At 31.8% G+C, this 18,325-nt stretch overlaps 3 protein-coding genes across 7 annotated transcripts in view; 2 read left to right on the top strand and 1 right to left on the bottom strand.

Annotated features, from left to right (window-relative positions):
- Positions 1 to 257: 257 nt before the first annotated feature.
- Positions 258 to 3,963, top strand: dsf (nuclear receptor dissatisfaction). Its single transcript, XM_085203439.1, has 6 exons — positions 258 to 449; positions 596 to 706; positions 1,519 to 1,758; positions 2,310 to 2,391; positions 2,919 to 3,024; positions 3,242 to 3,963. Exons 1-6 carry the CDS (start codon positions 261 to 263, stop codon positions 3,435 to 3,437), a joined length of 924 nt encoding a protein of 307 aa, XP_085059565.1. The 5' UTR covers positions 258 to 260; the 3' UTR covers positions 3,438 to 3,963.
- Positions 3,964 to 4,727: 764 nt separating this feature from the next.
- On the bottom strand, positions 4,728 to 7,020 carry mora (cysteine and histidine rich domain containing protein). Its single transcript, XM_085203471.1, has 6 exons — positions 6,812 to 7,020; positions 6,563 to 6,699; positions 6,173 to 6,375; positions 5,592 to 5,808; positions 5,242 to 5,436; positions 4,728 to 5,146 (listed from the first exon to the last, which is right to left on the bottom strand). Exons 1-6 carry the CDS (start codon positions 6,888 to 6,890, stop codon positions 4,925 to 4,927), a joined length of 1,053 nt encoding a protein of 350 aa, XP_085059597.1. The 5' UTR covers positions 6,891 to 7,020; the 3' UTR covers positions 4,728 to 4,924.
- Positions 7,021 to 7,484: 464 nt separating this feature from the next.
- Positions 7,485 to 18,325, top strand: part of bchs (WD repeat and FYVE domain containing 3 bchs) — a 34,837-nt gene continuing 23,996 nt past the window's right edge. For 3 of the 5 annotated variants that reach the window (XM_085203851.1, XM_085203852.1, XM_085203849.1), the window contains exons 1-15: positions 7,485 to 8,001; positions 8,410 to 8,655; positions 8,967 to 9,125; positions 9,291 to 9,483; positions 10,212 to 10,276; positions 10,462 to 10,583; positions 10,736 to 10,774; positions 11,473 to 11,674; positions 12,316 to 12,635; positions 13,547 to 13,929; positions 14,162 to 14,331; positions 16,619 to 16,786; positions 16,964 to 17,109; positions 17,326 to 17,482; positions 17,751 to 17,944. In XM_085203851.1, the coding sequence (XP_085059977.1) occupies positions 7,801 to 8,001; positions 8,410 to 8,655; positions 8,967 to 9,125; positions 9,291 to 9,483; positions 10,212 to 10,276; positions 10,462 to 10,583; positions 10,736 to 10,774; positions 11,473 to 11,674; positions 12,316 to 12,635; positions 13,547 to 13,929; positions 14,162 to 14,331; positions 16,619 to 16,786; positions 16,964 to 17,109; positions 17,326 to 17,482; positions 17,751 to 17,944 (2,765 nt within the window). In that variant the 5' untranslated portion in view covers positions 7,485 to 7,800. The remainder of the gene's footprint in view (positions 8,002 to 8,409; positions 8,656 to 8,966; positions 9,126 to 9,290; positions 9,484 to 10,211; positions 10,277 to 10,461; positions 10,584 to 10,735; positions 10,775 to 11,472; positions 11,675 to 12,315; positions 12,636 to 13,546; positions 13,930 to 14,161; positions 14,332 to 16,618; positions 16,787 to 16,963; positions 17,110 to 17,325; positions 17,483 to 17,750; positions 17,945 to 18,325) is intronic. The other 2 variants (XM_085203853.1, XM_085203850.1) reach the window with 1 other exon arrangement.

Raw genomic sequence — 18,325 nt, 5'->3', positions numbered from 1 at the left:
AGCCAAAGCCACACCCGAGCGCTCTAAGCTCTCTGCCGCCAGCGCTGGCACACACGCATAAGCCTCATCCGTTGAAACTTTCGCCGCCCTCGCCTTACACACCTCTGCCGCAACCATTCAATTTTCAGGTATTATTTAGTAATCTGTTAGACCATGTTTCATCTGTTACGGTTGGTAGCCAAAATCTTTAAATTATTCTTTTGATAATGATAATGAAATGCAGTAACAACTTAACTAATAACCAGAGCAAGCTAACAAATATGTACATTTTGCAGTTTAGTATTAGTGGAATAAGTGAATCGGCTCCGTTAAGTACAGCATCCTCGGCGGGATCGAGTGGAGCAGGTGGACCGGGTGCAGTCAGTCCTCTGCCCCTCTTAAGTGAACCTTTCCTAGCACCTCCACCGCCTGGATTATTGCACATGCTTATGTCAAGCGATAAATGTCAGGTATGATTTAAGTTTATGTATTTTTGATACTTTGGATATGTATTTTAATTTCTATGATGGTTTTATGTATATTATATTGTCAGAAATCTTCAATCAAAAGTATTATAGACTTATAAGATCTTAAACTCTTTTTTAAATCTATTTAGGAGTTAATGTGGAGTGCTAAACAGTTGCAACTGCAAGGGGACCCTTCACTATTGCGTCCACCACCTAACGCTTTTGGCACCCCTCTCGCACCAACATGGGAATTACTACAAGTGAGTTAAAATTTAAAGTTGTTAAATTAGTATGGCACCCTTGTTGGTTCAATCCAACTCTCACTTGATCGATTTTTTGTTTAAATTTAAGAAATAATTAATATACCTAAATAAAAAAAAATACATTTAAAGTCTAGATAAATTTGTAATAAAATTACCTTGCAAAATTTATTTTATTGATTCGATTAATATTTAATTCAAAATGTCATAATATCTCTTTTAAAATCCACAAGTAGTTGCTACAGTTAAGTAATTGACAACTGTAGGTGTCTTTTTAAGTGTAGGGCGGGCGCGGACTCGCGATTGGGCGGCCGAAGGGTGACTTTTCGCCTTCACTTGACTTACTCCGCCCATTGCGTTCCACAATATTGACTTTGTTACGCCTACGGACGTCATATATTTATATATTAAATATAATGTGTTATATGCACTTACTTAGTATATACTATATGACTACAATTAAAAGAAGGAACAATAAACGAGTATACCCTACATAGTCGGAACTATCTTAAATATATCTCATGTTGAATGTATTAGAAAGGTTACTCATATAATATTATTTAAGCCTTTAATTTAGAAGTATAGATATTACAAAAATAGATAAAATGTTTACATATATTTATAGATAGGTATACGTTTATAGAACATAGAATAGAAGTACAACAATAATAAAAGCTCCAACAAAAATATGAAAGGATGACAGTCATCTCTTGATATTTTAACTATATACTTACAGTATTTTTTTAAGTATTTAGTACATTTAATATAGGGAGTTAGACTTAAAAGTCTAAGCTTGTTTATTATTATTGAAGGAAACAAGCGCGCGGTTGCTGTTCATGGCAGTCAGATGGGTAAGGTGTCTAGCGCCATTTCAAGCGTTAGCACCAAGTGACCAGCTCGTTCTGCTGCGTGCTGCTTGGAAAGACCTATTTGTGCTTCACTTAGCTCAGTGGTCTGCGCCCTGGGATCTGGCCCCTCTATTGGCTGCACCAGCTGCTCGAGCGAGGCTTCCTCCTGAGCCATTAGCAGATCTGGAATTGAACACTTTACAGGTTGTGCAAACATTGTAACTTTTTACAGTAGGTACCTAAATAATAATGTCTACTCACAATTAAACAAAACATTTTGGTGATTAAAAGTACAAAAAACGTCCATCCATCAATAATACCTACTACCTACTATATTCAAATATAACGATGTTAGATAGCTAAATCTAAATCTGTAAAACATTGCTCTTTAAAGAAATTACCTATGTAAGTACATTTCGGTCGACGAGTCGTCGCCAAACTGCTCTTAGACTTTCGCATTGTTCACTCGCAAAGAAAATAATCAAAAGTACGAATATTCCTAATATATTTTCTGCGCAGACATTTACACATAACTCCAAGGTAGCCACGACTCGTTAACCGGACTGTATCTTGTCATTCGGATTGTTACAGATAACAAAAAATAACACGTCAATAACATACGGTTAATTTTTAAAAAAAGTTTAAAATGATGTTCGATTATTAAATATTGCAATAAAGGAATCGATATTATATATTTAAGTAAACATATTAAATATACCTATCTACCTATAAGCTTTAATTTAATTGGTTTACAGGAAATTCTGTGCCGATTTCGACAAATTGCGCCCGATGGAAGCGAATGTGGTTGCATGAAGGCCATTGTGCTATTTTCACCAGGTAAATAAAATTGTTATATTTTAATATCTTTATGACTGGTACTTCCACAATGAGGAACTCCAAATTCATATTTTTATTATAAACACATTTCCAATATAATGACAATGAACCCTGATTTCTTTTAAGACGTAGTCCGTACCCCTTTTTCTCTATATGATTATTATTTAATTACCATATTATTTTATAGTATTTTAAAATTTTTAATAATGACTAAAACTGAGGCTAAGTTAGGTATGCCTAAATGGTAGGCAGAAGCAATCTAGTGTTAAGACACTCTGTTCCCCATTTTCCGCCGAATTCTGGAGGCATTGCGTCGTTAAGTGGCGGAACTCAACGCCGCGGTTTGCCTCGAAATCGGAGCGAGTAATGTATATAAGTACCTACTTTATTATTTAATATTTATTGTAACCACTTAAGTTTGTTAAAAAGGCTATATCTATTCTATTATATTTCTCTACCCCTTACTTACGGTAAGGTACCGTACTTGACATATCTATTTTAGCCTTAATGTTTGATCAACTCTACAGACACTCCTGGTCTGAGTGAGACTCAGCCTGTTGAGATGTTGCAAGACCAAGCGCAATGTATTCTGGCTGACTACGTAAGGACTAGATATACACGTCAACCTACAAGGTACCTAAAGTTAACAACATAAAATAAATCTGCCATATTTTTAAAGATATTTGCGTATCTTCATATTGTCATAACATTCGATGTCAAATGAGCCTGATATGATGAAATGCATTTTAATAATTAAATAAATACATATATTTTAATTCCTGATCATTAACTACAAATATGTAGATATAGTTAAATATCTAATCTGTAACTGCCTATATTTTTTTTGCAGATTTGGTCGTCTTTTGCTTCTCCTACCATCTCTCCGTGCAGTGCGAGCGCGTTCGATAGAATTACTTTTGTTTAGAGAAACAGTGGGCGATGTGTCCGTGGCCACGTTACTACACGACATGTATAGGATGCAGCCCGCGCCTACTCCTGCCTTCCAGCCGCCTCCCACGACTGCCGACCCATGTTCCTCGCCTTAGTGATTGATGAAAAATGTATAAAAATATGAATGCTATGAAATTGAAACATTTTTTAATATTATTATGGAAGCAATATGATGATCAGGGCGTTTAGGTATTTTTAATTAACATCTTATGCAATATACAGGTAGGTATATGCCTACTATAGCCCGGCAAGAACTTTATTAGTTATCAGAGGTACCCACAGAGACTTGCGCAGCAGTGAGTAAGTACAGTAGAGCGCAACGCTAAGTGCAAGTTCACATGACAAGCGTTCAACGTACGTTTTGATAACGCGCGTTTACAATTACAGCTAGGGCGCGACTGTTGTCAGCTCGCACCTTCGACGTGGATAGATTTTATTCGTCTCTGTCTTTACAACACTCATAAACTTCTCGTAAGGCTATTTATAAATGTTAATACAAAATTAATATTAGTCTTCCTAGAACTATGTCGTACCTAATCAATAAAAAGACTACTTTAATTTTTTTTAGCGTCGGCAATAGATTGAACTACTTACATCAAGTTCCTATTCTTAAAATTCAATATCGACATATATTAATTTTTAATATGATTTCATAAAGATGATTTATTGCTTTTTTAATAAAGATACCTATTTCAAAACAGTCGGTCGATTTGTGTAATATTTCTAGTCATGTTAGTATAAAGTTTCTTAATTCGCTATATTTAACACGTTATAAAAAGAGTCTATACAATTTTTAAATTTAACATTAATTTCCTTTCGAAGCCTACAAAATTATATAATTTAAATTTAGATTTATAACCCTTTGGTTTTTGTAAATAATTCTTAAATACAAAGGAAAGTTGTTACACTGTAAAAAGTTTGATATAATCTAAAATTCTAGTCAAGTTTTTAATATTAGTAGTGTAAATAGTAAATGTTACTATTGTAGATTAAAATTTTATTCAAGTTGATAAGAAATCATACAGACATATCCGCAAAACAGGTGCTGAATATTCATTTTATCGCAATACTGTACGTAAAGTATAGATACGTTTGAGGCCGCCAATCAAAGGATATTATATCAAAAAATGTATTAATATCTAGTAATTTCAATATTTATTGCAAAAGTACGAAAATATTTTGGAATTTTTAGTTTAAAATAATTTTGTAGTATTTTGATCCTGGCAGCTAAATAAAATGTTGGTATTCAGCTTCAAATCTTAATTCAACATTACAGATTGTATATCGGTTAATAAACTTTAATATCTATGTAAATATATTTAAATAAAATTACTGTTAGATAATTAAAATATTCCTGAGAATAAAGTGGTATTAATAAAAAAACCTTTTATATTTTTAATATTTTTATTTTGATTGTCCATAAATGACAAATTTTAGACACAGAAAATGTATTAATCTATATAAATTGTATTGTAAAATATAAACAAATATATTTATAATATAATATAAATATATTTATGCTCATAATACAAAATTAAGCTTTGTATTTGTGATAAATTAAAAACAGTCAATGCAAAGAATATTAGTCTGTAACATTCACTTTGCCCATAGAATGTATGGCTTCAACTGTAGACAAATCTACAGAGTCGTCATCTTGAGTCTGAACTTCAGGTTCCTTTTCTACTTCCTTTGGCTCAGTCCGAGGGAAATCTATTGTACTCCATGCACCTGGCTCTCCTTTTTTTAGTTTTATTTCTACTTTGGTTCCCATCATCGAAACACTACTCTTATTAATGTCTACCACCTAAAAATACAATACATTGCTCAATATTAAAAAAATATTATTGTAGATTATTAACAATTATTTTTGAGTGGAAAAATAATTCATGTTACACTTACACCTCGCAATTCAAGATCCAGCTCAAATACTGAATTACCCTCTTCATGAAAAATTAATTTAGTATTTAAACGAATTGGATTCAGTTTAACAAAACTTGTAAATGGATCATACTTCTTGGCATACACACTAAGAATTACATAATCAGGAGTTTGATGCCAATCCCAGCGACATTTAACTGTTCCTTCTGGTGCTTTCTAAAAAAGAAGAAGCTCTTATCAAAATATGTTACTATAATAGTCTTTGAATTTTACATGACACACACAAAATAACTTTTTATAAGGCAGACAGTAGAGAACAGCAAGTTCTGTGCCTACCTTATTATATTAAATGCATTTTACATTATACACACCTCTTTAAACCATTTATGAGTGCCAGTGGTACAACCAGGTTGACTAAGAAATGTATTAAAGTCTGTTGTCCTTTTTTGACAGCAAGACCAAAATTTAAGACCTTCATGAAACACTGGACATCCAGGATGATATGTGCACATATCATTATTACTTTGTGGGCCTTCGTATGAAACACTACATCCTCCATTCTTACATGTAGTACCAACTTGTACAGAACTAGAAATAAGCATAAACTTCATTATAACATAGAATCTGAGTAATCCAGTACTGTTCAGAACCAAAATTTTTATTATTGGAATGTATGAATTACTGGACTACATAGTAAATAAATACTTAATAGCATTCCATAATAAGAAAACAATTTTATTTATTAATGAGCAATAGAGGCCAGTTGTTGCTCAGGGGCACAAGGTTGTGGCTTTAATGGAAAAAGTTGTAGTTGACTGGTTGTAAATAAGAATTATATTTGGAAAGACCTGGTAATTTAGACATTTTGATGTATTGAAGTGCAGACTAGTGAAATTGTCCTGTGTACATTTATATTTTGGTCCCAGTAGTTGTTTAAATTTATTCAAGTTACCTATCAGTAGAAGCAACAGATTCTTGAGCTGCTTTATGAACAATTTGTTTTAATGATTCTGCTATATGAGGTTGTAAAGTAATCATAGGTGACTCAAATGAAGGTCTAGGCAGTTGTGGTCCAAGTATTGGTGCTCTAATTTCAATTACATCTTTTTTTTCTAATTCTTTATCTAATCCTTTTCTCTCTGGTTCTGGAGGTTTCTAAAAAAACATTTAATTTATTAATCATATCAGTAATTTAAGGCTATAAACCAACTGTATGGAATCACCATCTAGTTGCTGTTATATTGTTATTAGTAACTAACACCCAAATATGTTACCAAATGCTGAAACAAAATTTTAAAAAGTTATAAATGTAAAATAAATCATCGATAATAATATATCATACCACATTAGAGTGTTTTGAAAAAGTACAGCCTTTTATGTTTAGAAATTCTGTGAAGTCCACACTTTTTTTATTGCAACAAGACCAACCCTTATATGCATCATGAAAAACAGGAGATCCTGGATGATGACAGCACTCATCTATTAAAGAAAAATATGCTTATAATATGTAATGAATATTTGAGTAATTTGACCAAAAATATATTTAAGCAGTACATATTCATATAACCTGCATCTAGAAAAATCTATATACCTTTATCGTTGTTTTTGGGATCAAAAAGTTGACCACACCCGCGATTATAGCATTGTACTAAATTTTTATTTTCTGGCATTACTATAAACTCTAGTTACACTTAATAAGTTTAAATTAAATTGAAAAAGACAATAATAATAAAAGTAAGCCTTAAAGCACACGGACACTGGTAAAAAATATTGTTAATTGTCAATTGTCATCTGATATTTTAATGTCACTTTGACAGTGAAATTTATTTCTGAAATTGATATGATTGCGATAGGCATAAAGACATCCATACTTAATTGAACTTTTAATATAATAAAAACTATTCATAAAAATACTCCTAATCAAAATTATAATTTATATTTATCAGCAGGACAAGAAAAAAAAAACAATTTACACGAATTGTATTGCCGACTTCAAATTAAGATCGATTTTCAATTCGATTTTTAATTGAACTAAAAGTAATGCTTTTCAAATTATTAACAATTACAAATTAATTATTAGATGTGGTAAAGATTTAAAAGCTTTTTAGTAGTATAATTTCACTCCGCTATTTACACTTTAAAATTATTGCTAAGAATAAAATTATTCACTAGTAACGTAATGTTCGAGAGATACAAATATTCAATACCGTAGCTATAATCAACTTAGTACTTCACTTACACTTTACAGATAGTCAGTACAACCCTAGTAGTATGAAGAGAGAATTGTTATGGGTGTATAGAAAATTATTTTTTGCTAAATCAAATCAAAAATAAAATAAATACTCCTTTCATTAAGATCTTTTTGAGATATATACTTAAATATCTTTAACATATTTAATTAAACAAATTAAGAAACATGTGAACTGCTGAATCTTTGTATATATTTAATTTTTTATGTATCGTAAGAATAATAGTGATTTGTGAAACATGCCTTGAACCGAAAAATTTACAAATTATGCGAAAAGTGACCATTAATTTTGAAAATGTTTTAAAATAGAAAATAAACGTTTCTTTCCAAAAATGAATCTAATGCGCAAATTACGTGGGGCGTCTGCTTCAACATCCGCGGAGCCATCAGATTCCTCTGGCTCGTCTTCCCACGTACAACTTGGATTGATGCATCTAAAGAAGTTATTTGCAGAGTACACACATCCTCCTCAGCCTTTAGCAGATACGGAGAAAGATGACAAGTTGTATAACATGCTACCTCTCTTTTGTAAGGTATGTCAATTATTTTTTTGTTATTGATTTCTATAATAGTTTAGCTAAGCTAAGCTAAGCTAAAGGAAACCATGCAATTATTTTTTTTTATTACATCATTCAACCATATTGAATTTTTTTAAAAACTTTAAAGATTATAAATAAATGATATCTTTTCATTACATCTTTTACATAATTTATAACTAAAGAAATCTCAAATACCTAAATTAATATTGATTTATTTATTTAATAGGAAGCCGACGTATACAATTCTAATGCTAAAAAAACAAAAACAATCTTAAGAAAGTACAACATAAATTGTATACCGCACTTACAGGCTAACTTGACATGCATGAATTAAACTCATATCCATATATCTGTATATTTTTTGTGGACTATTTAATTTTTTAACTTGATATTAAAATGCAGGTGTTTGGAACAAGTCCATCAAGTGATATGAATGAAAAATTTTGGGATATTCTATCGTTTTGTCAACAAGTATCTAAACTTATGGTATCAGAGATAAGGAAAAGAGCAAGTAACCAAAGTACAGAGGCAGCTAGTTGTGCTATAGCTAAATTCTTGGAGATTGAAAATTCAGAGGAATCCAGTAATGGGTGGATGCTTCTGTCTACTCTAAATCTTTTAGCAGCTGGTGATCAATCTTTAATACAGGTTAATGATAATCACATTTTTTTTTCTGCTGTACTATAGTAGCCAAGGTAGACAGAGAAAATCTGGGACACTACATTTCCTACTTTCTGTCTCAATTCAAGACAATGTTGATTGACACAACTCATAGCCATACTTTGTCTACCAGAGAAGGGAAAAAAGCATAAAACATAGCCTTGAACGGGAACCAAATCGACAACCATCATATCTACATCACAATTAAAAAAATATTTTTTAATGTGAACATATATATATATTATACTCCTTTATCTTGACTCTTGTCTTGTTTTTAAGTAAAATTGGTTATTTTATAGGTAATGACAACTGCTGCCATACCTTCAACATTAGTTAAATGCTTATATTTATTTTTTGATCTACCGGAAATACCAGAATCTGAAGCCGATGTACAAGATGATAATAGTGAATTTACACCCAGAGAAAGGAGGATTCTTTTACAAAAGATATTTGTTCAAGTAAGCTGATTTGTATTTCATCTCTGTTTTTCTAATAATATTACATTATTTCACATATTGATCTATGCTATACTTAAAAATAATTGTGATACTTTAAAAAGTTATTATATTACTAATTAAGTAATTTATTTTATTTATATTTAATTTATAAAATTAATGCTTTAGGTATTGGTTAGATTATGTAGCCACTCATTTCCATGTGAAGAATTGGCAAGAAAAGATGATCTAAGCCTATTGTTCTCTGCCATAACATCATGGTGTGCACCCCATAATATTATGTGGAGGAAATCTGCCGCTGAAGTGTTAATGACTTTGTCTAGGCACGGTTTAACACAATCAGTTGTTCAATATATACACAGTAAGTTATATTCATTATTTTTGTTATATTATATTTGTATGACATAGAAACAGTAATAAAAATATTCTTATAAGGAACTTTGAGGCCACTGTGGGTCAGTGAAACAAAATTGGTTGTAAATGCGACAATCTTAGGTTTAAACCCTACTTGGGGTAATTTTTGGCCATGAGATTATTTTGCTATATTTTGCTTTATGTATATGGTAAGATAGAGAGTGATCATAATATAAGTTAAACCAAAAAGTAGAGAATGGATTCTCTTGACATTACACTCCCTTTGAATACCTTCCCATATTTGGATGAAGCCCAAATTGTTTGTTTATAATTTATTTAAATAATAAAAGAACAATTTTACTTATATTTTCATTGATACTTGTAAAACAACAACCTGACTAGTTCATTAGTACTTTATTTTATCTGCTGCAGAGTAGTTATTTTCAAGGTTATTTCAATATTCACTTGCTTTCACAAACAATTTGTTATATTGTATTACACATCTAACCTTACACAGACCAGGACTGACAAGACTTGTGGCACAAAGGCATAGCATCCTAATTAAATGCGAGAGTTGTGGGTTGGGTCCCCATTTTGCTCACTTTATGTGGAGACATGACTAGTAATTAAACTTATTCAATTCATTAATCTTAAATTGTTTTGTTTTTTGTTATCTGTTCAAGAATACCATTGATGTATTTACTAATCTATAGTTTAAAATTATTACTATTGCAGATAAAGGCTGTGTAGCGCTATGTATTGAGAATATGCAAAGAATTCCTGAATTGACACCTTTGGAGGTAACATACTTTGATATCTTTTAATAATATTTTAAAAATACATAAGGATAGGTCTGAAACATATTTTACATAATTACTTTCAATGAATAAGTCGACAAATGACAGCAACTGAAGCTCTAAAGAGAAAGTTTCAGTCTTTGCTTTCTTATGATTTAAAAAAAAAATCAACTAAAATATGTTTACAGGTTGTGGAGATGTTCGTAGCAGTATTCTGTTTTCTAAAAGACTCCAGTGAAGTAAGTCAATTACTTTTGGACGATTTCCGCACTTGTCAAGGTTATTTGTTCCTATCTGAATTCCTTCTCAAGTAAGTACCATTTTATATAATAAAACCTATGAGCATGACAAAGTAAAATAGATATTTTAGTATTTACAGCTTACATTATATTTCGTTGCTTAGTTTTAAATTATTTTTCCATAGGTTTTCCCTTACATTTTTTATCTTTATTATTACCACAGACATGAGAGACAAGATGTGCCCGATTATTTAACATCAGGGTAAGCACTGTTTTATATTTTGGTTCATGACTGATAGTAATAATGTTAATTATTAATATGTTTTATGCATGTCTAGTAGATTTTTTTATTTAGTGGTTTGTACTAATTTTGTACTTTATAGGTAGCTTGATTTGTTTAATATAGAATGTAAACAACCTTGTTTTATATTGAAAGAAGACACAAATTTAGTCAATACATCCATGAAATAAAAAAAATGTCTACCTAATGTCACCCTAAAAAGTGTGAACCTAAATAAAAATATAATAACAAAGCAAACCGATCCATTGTTGAGATTATACATCTTAATTAAAATAATAAACCTAAGCGTGCTTGCTTGACGCAAGAAAATGATTGCCAGTTAACTTTACATCATTTAAGGTTTTTGCTACGTGCTGAAAGTGATTGAAACTCTATAGAAGAACTTACTTTTATGAAAAAACTAACAAGTTTTTAATTATAGATCGGTCGAAAAGTCGTTGCCGCCTTAAAGTTAGATTTTCAAAATTTATGAGCATTTTCCTTCTAATAAATCTAATATTTTGAAAAGTAAGAAAAATCCTAAAATTTAATCTGCGCAGCCGTCTTTAGCTAACTTCAGGTCGGCTACGGCTGTAACTTGCATATGTTTTGTTTTTATTAATGTATTTGAATACCTTAAGTAAGGAATAGATATATGGCTTACTCTAATTACTGAACAGGTTAGAGGAAGAGCGCGTGAGTGGCTCAGAAGCTAGAGCAGCTCTTAGAAATTTGGTGCTAATGATATCGTCTTTATGTGCTTGTGGGTTTTCGGAATTACGACCAACTCGAGCTAATACAGAGCTATTCCAATTGCAAGGATTTGTACTTCCTCAACCATCCACACCTGGACAAGCTGTGAGGAATGTACAAGCATTTCAGGTATTTAAAAAATATTTTACTAAGTAATTTATTTGATGAAGTGCATTGTTGAGCTCCATTATGCAACACACAATGTCTCTAATTCGGGCTGAAAGTGAACACTAGGCTGTCTCTGCCTCTACACTGCTAAATATATTTATTTATAATATAATTATTTTATTTTGCGCGTTGTAATGAATATATTGTTATTTTATTTGAAAGTACAGTCGAGGAGCATTTTTTTTTTCATTTTCTTTGCATACGTAATGTTTCTTAAATTGACGGAAAAGGATTTTATTAATACTAGTAATTTATCTCTGTTTACCGCCGTAAATACAGGCAGAAGGAATCTAGTATTAAGACACTCCGTTCCTCACTTTCTGCCGAATTCTGAAGGCATTGCGTGTTGAATGGCAGAACTCAAAGCTTCGCTTTGCCTCAACACCAGAGCGAAAATTTATTTCACTTCCTCGAGTGGGGACCGGAACCACAATCGTATCGTTAAAGTCACACCCTTGTGCCGCTGCGCCACGAGGGCCTCAATAATCTTATTACGTAAGCAGAATATTAGTAATTTTTAATCTCTTATCCACTTACTATGAAGGAGTTGCGTGACGTATAATGAAAATAATATTCAAAACATAATAATTACTAAATTGCAGGTATTACAATCGGTCTTCATAAAGTCATCGTCTCCAGCACTTTGCTGTACCATTCTCGATGCAATATCGAGTGTGTATCACGCAGACAACGCCAACTATTTCATATTAGAAAACCAAAATACACTTAGCCAATTTTCCGAAAAGATTTACACAAAGAACGCAGAAATACAAGAAAAGTTTTTTGAATTATTGGAATTTATAGTTTATCAATTAAATTTTGTGCCGTGTAAGGAATTGATATCACTCTCGTTATTATTAAAAGCTAATAAATCTAGGAACTGCAGCATATTATGTATGAAGACGCTATTAAATATATTAAAGTAAGTAATTATTAATAAACATTACGAGGGATGATCCAAATGTATTGTTAATGAATGAAAATGACCACAATGAGTTTAGTAAAAATAATATTTTATACAGATTATATATAATTATATATATTTATATATAAACAAGGACATTTAGTCGAAGGTGGAACATCTGAAAGAAAGAAGGGGGCTGGGCTTGCAGAATGTGTGGGGGGAAGGTTATTCTTGCAGTTCAAAGCCTGGTTCTTGAACTGCATGGCAACTGCAGCTTTGTAAGCCGGTGGGTTGTCATGGTGAAACAGCACTCCAGCCCGCAGCTTACCACGTCTTCTCTCCTTGATAGAATCCCGCAATCTTCTTATTTGCTTTGCATAATAGGAGCCCTTAATAGTAGCTACCTTTTCCAAGTCTACCATAATAATTTCTGTGTCCCAATGTGCCTCAAAAAGCGGACTTCATGACCTTCCTTATTGAGCTTGACTCCTTAAATTTATTTTCATTTCCATGTTATCGATAGTTATTTAGTTTCAGAATTAAAGAGGTGGGTTCAAGTCTTGTCCATGGTCAAAACTTGTGATAAAAAATTGTCGAAGTCTGCTTAGAACTTTTCGAATTTTGCTCTTAAAATGCAAGGATTCTTTGAATACTCCCTGTGTCCTCAGCTACATACCGAATAGTCACTTTTCGATTTACCAATACAATTTCTTTAATTTTTTTCACCTTATCTGAAGATCTTTTTCCTGAACTAGTATATTTTTTTATAATTTTGTGTGCTCCGTGCACTAACAATAACGGATTATTATTTATTTTGGACCACCCCTCGTATTATTTTATAGATTTAAATAGTATAAATTTTATTAAATTCTCTTAATGAAAACGGCAAAATTGCAAAACATTACAAACTATTATGAAATTACTTGTAGGCACAACGCAATTTTCAAGGACGTATTTAGAGAAGTGGGCATGTTAGAAGTTTTCGTAACGTGCCTTTCTCGGTATGCTGTGTTTCTTAAGGACAAACAACTATTGGAGGAGGAGAAAATAAAATGTGGAAAAGACATATCTTCAGAAGCTAGTGAATCTCCAAAGCCACCAGAAAGAAAAAAAAGGCAGTCAAGACAAGACTCGTTAATCAAGGACCCGAATGCCGACGCCGAGGAGGAGGAGCTGGGATCTTTGGTCATGGAAGGATTGACAGCATTGTTGAACGGAAATGTAAACAATTGTAATGTGTTTAGAGACTGCGGCGGCGCCAAATGTGTTCATGGAATGGTCGTCCATGAAGCGTGTAGGAGTAAAGCTTTAGGTATGTTGATATATACTTATCTTTTCGTTATATGATTAGATACAAATGCATGGAATTAAACTTGGAGCTCTATTAAATCAAATTATGCAGTTCGATTAGCTTGAAAAGGTACACATAATAACGTCATGTGTTTGGATGAACCTGATATAATATAACCCTTCTCTAAAATGAAAATACTATCTTATCGTGTTTTTTGTGACTATTAATTGCAAATTGTTTTGCAATATTTTAGGTGTAGTACGAGAGCTAATAGTCAGCGGGTCGGGAGAAGAGGATATGGCGGCTCTTTTGTGCGGTATGCACGCGGCGCCAAACGATGCCCTAAAGTTAAAACTCCATATATTGAAAGCTTTACTTGTTTGCTTGAGAGATTCGCATCGGACTAGAACTATCTTTAGAAAAGTATACCAAAAATTCATTTCATATCAATATACAGGGTGGAAGAGGCTGCGCTTCTTTAATTGAAACTGCATATAGGGTAAAAAATTTCAAACCCGAAGCTAAAGAAATTAATCAAGATGCCTCAACAGTTTGGACGTAGGATTTTTTTTTAATTTCACGATTTTTCTCCATACCTGTATTTCGTGTGACGCACACATACACATACTACTACAAAAATACTACTAAGCGTTGCCAAACTTCTACTTTTCATTCGTCAAAACAAAACCGAACGAGAAAGAACGATATCTCGCGTTCTTTTTCACGCAATTACCTATTTATTATAAATCTAAATAACGTTCAAACTTCTTATTAAAATTGTTTAACAAAATCCTACTTTAAGTCAATTTATTATATCACCTTTATTATGAAATTATTTAGAAATACTGCATGGTTATTGAACCACCCACAAAGTTATATTCAAAATTTTTAACACAAAATGATATTGAACTACGATAGATAGGTACTTACATTTAACATTAGTTTTACATCGTCGTTGTCGCATTCTCCTTTTACTATCACTAATATTTACATCATAAGTAATATTAAAAACTCAACATTTGTTTGAAATGTCTTAAAAAATGTATGTTTTGATAGTACACTCAAATACTAACACACAATAGTTTCACATTTGAGAAGAATACTCAGTAATCACATCATCACGATCACGAAACATTCATCACGATTTTAGAAATCCGATTAATGATAAAATTAATATTAAACAACATTCAAATAATTTAAAACACTTAATAATTATTCAACGTATAAAGTTAAGCAAAATAATGTAAATACAACAGAACTTAGCCGTTCCGCGGCTAAGTTCTGTTCTTACACAGATAATTAAAAACATTGTAATAGTTGCCATTAACTAAAATACTTATCGAATATACTATTAATTTTTTTATTAAGATTTTCATTATTATTTATATTTGTATAATTATTTTGATAGAAAATCGTATAAAATTTAAATAGTAAACGAGTTTTATAATATTACACGAGAACCTACGAAAACTCAATACGAAATAAATTAATATTTAGTAATTATTTGTAAATAGTATTGATAATTTTATTAATTATTTTAATATCAAATCATGCGTAAAAAGTATAATCTACATTTATTATGAATTATAGTGTTATATTGCACAATCAATCCATATTAAAAAATGAATTTTGTTATCTGTACAAAGACACCCCGCTCACGCCGCACCGATTACCGGGGATTCCCATAGAATCGGTGCGGCGCGTACATTCTGCGCAATAGTAGTTGGGTCGGACTATAGCTGAATGCTATTTACTAAACCATATAAATACAACGGGTTATGGGCCCAGACCACGTCGTAACAATAATAAAGAAGATTGCATCAATCGTAGAAAATTAGAAATACTGGCGAGATTAAAACAGCGTTACTTCACGCGGCGCTTCGGCGTTGGTATTGAAATTTGGAGGTTAAGTTGCCGGGAAGGAATAAAAAAGAAAAACAAGCAAAATAAACAATCACAATGGAAAGGAAACAGCACAGTAATAAAACTGGAAGGAGTAAAAAATTGGAATGCTTGGAAGTTCCAAACCATAATACTACTACGGGGGGAAATTGTGTCATCATCATCTGCATTTATTGTAAAAAGAAATGCTACAATTAAAAGAAATATTAAATGTTTCAAGTGTAATAATATGGGTCATTATCGAGCTGAATGTAATGTGGACAGAAAATGTAATATTTATTGTTAAAAAAAGTGAAAAAAATGCTATTATTGTAATAATTTTGTAAACATGTTAAAAATGAGTGTTAGTTTAAAACGGGAACATAAAAAATGTGTTTGTTGTGCAACAAAAGTAAAATTAAAAACCTAACAGAAATAATTCAATAAAAGTGTGTGTAAAGTGTATTCCTAAGTGTTGCGTTAATTTAACATCAGCTCGCCGCCGTTGCCTACATACCTACGCTAGTTGCTGCGACTCGATAACTTGAATGAAGCGTGTGCGACGTTGCCGCTTTGACAGGTAAGAGTGTGAGTGATAATATAACACTTTACAAATGGCGTTTTTTTTTAAAACGATTATTTTATTATTTATTTTGTTTGAAAAAATAACTTTTTCATTTTTGGGAATTATTTTTTTTCTGAATTATATTAGGCTTTTATAGAGTAGTTAAAACTGTGGTTTCATTTAAAGTGGTGCCGTCAATTCCACCCTGTATATTTGTTATTGTTGTATATAATCTATCAAATTACAAATGCATTTTAAATGTAGGTCAGCGGTTTTGTATATGTGACGAGTGTACTGGTATCATTAGAGGGAAAGTTGAAAGGAAATGAATTGATGGATCGAGACATGTTGCAGCTAATACATATTGTATTTTACACTATTAGTACAGCCATGAGATTTGAACCTGCTAATGCCAAATTTTTTCATCACGAGGTAAGAAGTAGCATAAGTATTTCAATATAAAATACTTCTTTTGTTATGCTTATGCATTCATTTGAAATATTTACAACATTCATGCATGGGAATCGTGAAGATTTTAAAAGCTAGTCATTTATTTACTTTTACGTGACAAATCGGCAGTGATCAAAATAATATTTCTGACTGTTACAGATTTGCATGACGACATTATATGAAACTGTAAGATCGTTGGGATGCTTTACTGACGACACTGAACTTCAGAATGATACGGAACCCGGAGACCCTGAAATGTATGAAGTGTTTCATGATTTGTTTACTGGAAATATATTGGAAATGACGTAAGTTGTTGTATCGGTTTTTTTATGATTAGAATATATTAGTCATCTAACATTGAACTAAATACAAATTGATTATATAGGGACACATAAAGACAGTCATATTAATTCCATAAGCTTAGTTTGTTATTTTGATTATAATCACACATAATAATAAAAATATTTAAATATTATTTATTATTCAATAATTTCTATTTTCACATAAAATTATCTCTCTAGATTACCAGATAACATACCAGTGGTGTTTGTTCACGCCTGTATAGTATTAAGGCTTCTATATGATGTCGCTTTGGATTCGTTTGATAAGCCTACCTTTTGTGGATCACTGAATGTAAAGTCTCCAAGTTTGACAAGACAAAGTTCTGCGATTAATGAGGTAATCTAACTTCAGATAATTTTCTATCGTGGGGCATTTCATAGATACACCGTCTTGGAGAATATGCTTAAACTACGCCGAAAGCTATATTGGCTTCAACCAACAATCAATGTTTTTGAAAACTCGCTGCTTAAGCATGATACAAAACGTGCTTTATATTAAGAATATCCAACCGAATTGCTTGATAATTATTGTGTAATGTAATGAAACTCTTAAATTTTTTAAAGTAACCTGAAAAGAAGCACTACTAATAAGAACATTCTTAAAGGCAAAGCCAGCAGGGCGTGCTACTCCGTTAAATCTATCAATGGGGAACAATAGTGAGGCGTGGGTGGTACATTCGGGAGTCGTTATAGTCCTTGCGAAGCTTTTACCAGCCTTGCCGCGGCCGGCTGAACATGGAGAATATTCTAGAGCCATGCGAGACTACCTTGCTCATGTACTGAAGAGCCTTGTCAGAAGGTATTACTTAAATTTATTTCAATTATTTTATAATATTAACATAAAATCAACTTTGTTATGTTGTATTTAGAAACCATCTTATTATGGTCAAAGAATGTAAGTTTGATTGTTCTCAATGGTGTTCAATATTGAAGTAATTCCATTTGTCGGTCTGGCAAGACAAAGCATCATTATCCTTCATCCAAAAAAATGCTAAGAGATTTTAGAAATTGTTCGAAATAAAGAAGGTGGTGTCTTATCTGTCTGTACTTAGTAGGGTATTAAGTTCCCACATGCGAAGCTAACGTATAATATCAATATAGCATTAGGAAATATAAAACAATATTCTATTGCTTCTAATGTTAAGAGACAAATCGTCATTCACGTTAATCGTGATGCAGT

The sequence above is a fragment of the Heliconius melpomene genome, chromosome 19 (assembly GCF_056956725.1).
Source record: "Heliconius melpomene rosina isolate 202511_hmr_F chromosome 19, ASM5695672v1, whole genome shotgun sequence".
In the NCBI taxonomy this organism is placed as follows: domain Eukaryota; kingdom Metazoa; phylum Arthropoda; class Insecta; order Lepidoptera; family Nymphalidae; genus Heliconius; species Heliconius melpomene.
Note: the sequence above shows the minus strand (reverse complement) of the source record. Positions and strands in the feature narration are given on the sequence as shown.